The 3,503-nt window shown below is 38.3% G+C and overlaps 1 protein-coding gene across 1 annotated transcript; it reads left to right on the top strand.

The window, feature by feature from the left end:
- Nucleotides 1-1,069: 1,069 nt before the first annotated feature.
- LOC105818375 (olfactory receptor 481) lies at nt 1,070-2,008 on the top strand. The gene has a single exon (XM_012654332.1). It carries the CDS (start codon nt 1,070-1,072, stop codon nt 2,006-2,008), a length of 939 nt encoding a protein of 312 aa, XP_012509786.1.
- Nucleotides 2,009-3,503: the final 1,495 nt, after the last annotated feature.

Here is a 3,503-nt window from a genome sequence, read left to right as displayed (position 1 = left end):
TATGTAAGTATGTTTTCTTAATTATTCTGCAAATAGAGTTTCTTGAAGAAAAAGCAAAGTATTCTGAAGAATATGTTGGTCTTTAGATGAGAGTCATGGAAAAGAGTGAATATGACTAACATATTCTCCCCTTTCCTTGATCATGTGCTGTATTTTGAACAAAGGAACCATTTTTCTGAAATGCCAATTAAGCATTTGTTCAATATAACTTCCTAGCTTCTCTGTCTAGCTATTTGCATTCCTATCATTCTAACCCCACACCCCATGTCAAATGCCCCCACTTCTTATTTGCCTATAGCTGCTTATTAGAACTGGTGAAACTGAAACGTACCTAATGCAGATCCCCAGATAATTCCATTTAATCCCAGTCCATAAAGATACCTGAGCTCTCCATATTGCTTCACACAATCTCATAAATTTGAAAAGATATGGTGTAGGAGATAAGTCTTGGGATACTTTGCAAAATACCTAGGATGTTTATCTCATAACAATAGTAAAAACTCTGTTTGGCCTTTTAATCTTGAATATAGGCACCATCTAGCTCTTGGTATTAATTATGATAACTAAGGATGTGATTTTTTCGATTCCAGGAAAAGGAGAAAGTCAGAAAGAAAGAGATGTCACAGTCAACTCTATACCTGCTGGCGCAATGAACTGTATAGTTGGAGGCAACATTTGCTAAGACAGAGAACACTGGGTCAGAGGCACATTTGGGATGGGAATAGGAAATCAAGAGCTGGCCTTTCCATAAACATTTATATTATTTACAGTTTATCTTATTATAATCAATGTTGCTGGAAACATCCTTTCATATATCTCCTGCACACATACTTTAACTTATACAAATGGGAGAAAATAGGTGAGTCCTAAAATAATAGAGTCTCCAATTTTAATATTTTGTGAAAATTGAAAAGAAAATTTCTGTCCATAAAATATTTTATAAGACAAAGCTACCATTTTAAAAATTGAATTATAAGATCATATTTAAGCATATACAGTAATTGTGAGGTCATTTTAGCCAATTTAATCTCTTCTGGTCTGGTTTCAATAGGCATCATTGAATGGATAAATGGAGACTGAAAATGATACAATGGTGACAGAGTTCATTATTTTGGGATTAACAGATAATCCTACACTATGTGCCATCCTCTTTGTGGTTTTTCTAGCAGTTTATATTGTTACCATAGTTGGAAATATCAGCATAATCCTCTTAATCCGAAGCAGCCCACAGCTTCATACCCCAATGTACCTTTTCCTTAGCCATTTGGCCTTTGTGGACATTGGCTATTCCACATCGGTTACACCAGTCATGCTCATCAGTTTCTTAAGAGAGAAAACGACTCTCCCAGTCACTGGTTGTATAGCCCAGCTTGGCTCTGATGTCACATTTGGAACTACAGAGTGCTTCCTGCTGGCCACCATGGCCTATGATCGCTATGTGGCCATCTGCTCTCCCCTGCTCTACTCCACCCACATGTCCCCAAGGGTCTGCATCCTCCTACTGGGTGCTTCCTACCTGGGTGGATGCATGAATGCCTCATCATTTACAGGCTGTTTGTTGAACCTTTCTTTCTGTGGCCCAAATAAAATCAACCATTTTTTCTGTGACCTCTTCCCACTCTTGAAGCTTTCTTGTGGCCATATTTACATTGCTGAAATATCCCCTGCCATCTCCTCCGCATCAGTCCTTATCAGCACACTCTTCACCATAACCGTGTCCTACATCTACATCCTCCACTCCATCATGAACATGCGCTCTACTGAGGGAAGGAACAAAGCCTTCTCCACCTGCACTTCCCACCTCACTGCGGTCACTTTGTTTTACGGGACAGTTTTGTTTGTTTATGTGATGCCCAAGTCAAGCTATTCAGCCAATCAGGTCAAAGTGGCATCTGTGATCTACACAGTAGTGATCCCCATGTTGAACCCCCTCATCTACAGTCTCAGAAACAAGGAGGTGAAAGAGGCCATGAGAAAATTGATCGTGAGAACACACTGGTTTTCCTGAATTAAATCAGATATATGAGTCCATAAATAACAAAACCACTCATTTAGGGAATATTTGTGCTTGATATTTTAATGATATTTATCATTAACTTATCATTTGTACAGTGAAGAGCTCCTCTAAATATAGAAAGCCAATATTTACTTCCATTTATAAAGTTAAATATGTCATTTACATGGACATCTGCTGGATTCAAATTAAATATAGATTTTTCAAGGTCAGAGTACTTCAGAGAATAGTTTCTAATGAAATCTTTCCCATTCACCAATTACAGAGTCCCAATTAAATAGAGACATACAGAGGTATATTTTAATCAAAGAACAACTTACTTTAAATTCCATCTTTCAAAATAACATTTGGAAAAGAAATTTTCAATATATGTGTAATAAATGCTAATGTTGACAAGTCAGGCAGTTCCAAGCACTTACTTTAAAGGTACTGCCCTGCTGTGGCAAATGGATATTTAAACTTTTGGAAACTGTGATATTAGTGTCTCAGAAAAGTTTCTGTTTATTTTCATTTTGTTTAAGCCAGAAGAAGAATTATGATTCCTCTATTTGGCCATTAAGAGATCTAACTCACATAGCACAGAAGAAACTGAATAAATCTCAGTTGACTCTTGTCAGGACTGAAGTCTCTAATTGAGCACTAAAGTTGGATTTTGGAAGTAGATATTTCTTTGGGGTAGGAGACTGAGGTAGTGAGACTTTCTTTGAATAATAGCTTACAGTTAGGAGGCATGGAATTATGGCTCAGGCAAAAAGTATATTTGCCATGCATTTTTATAATGTCTCTCAAAAAGATGTCCATTGTCACTGTTTCTTCCAATTCACATTTCGTAGGGGCTTATGATCCAGTCTGTTTATGGCAATTGTCTCTAAATTGATTTCCTGCCTCCAGTACGTCTTCTGCAAGGATTTCTGACTGATATTTTACTTAATTTATTTGTGTTATTAGCATAGTAATAGAAACAGACAAATCCTGAGACAGTAGGGAGGGACCATTTTATAAGCCGACCTCCCATTCCTGCGTTCTTCACTAACCAAATTAAGGAAATCTCCTCTTCTTCTGCCTGGAAGCCACATTGTGAAATTTCTCTGGTCCTGTTTACCCATTTATACATCTTTATTTGCATCAATTATGGGCCTATAATCCCACTAGTGCAAAAATATGAGGGCTAAAGTCAGGACAGACATGACCCTTTGCAAAGAGAGGGCATTCAAAGGTATGACTTCAGTGTGGCAAAGGGGCCTCTTAGAGTCGTGGTGGGTACATAGCACTCCAGTAGTTGAAGGTTTTCATGGACTATTTCTGAAAGCCCTCTTCATCTTGCCCTCCACACTTCACTCTTCATCAGGGTTCATTCTCAGACCTTTGCCTCCCCATGGTCCCCTTGAGTGACCTCATCTTCTCCCATGGGGTCAGCTGCCACCTGTGTGGTGACAGTGTCCCTATTTCCAAAGACAACCTTCTTTGGAGGACAGATGAATGTCTTCAC

This window comes from Propithecus coquereli, unplaced genomic scaffold (assembly GCF_000956105.1).
Source record: "Propithecus coquereli isolate 6110/MARCELLA unplaced genomic scaffold, Pcoq_1.0 Scaffold44, whole genome shotgun sequence".
NCBI lineage: Eukaryota > Metazoa > Chordata > Mammalia > Primates > Indriidae > Propithecus > Propithecus coquereli.
Note: the sequence above shows the minus strand (reverse complement) of the source record. Positions and strands in the feature narration are given on the sequence as shown.

Bases quoted from the DNA above. Each gene is read 5' to 3' on its own strand.
- LOC105818375 (XM_012654332.1), top strand. From the start codon at position 1,070: ATGGAGACTGAAAATGATACAATGGTGACAGAGTTCATTATTTTGGGA.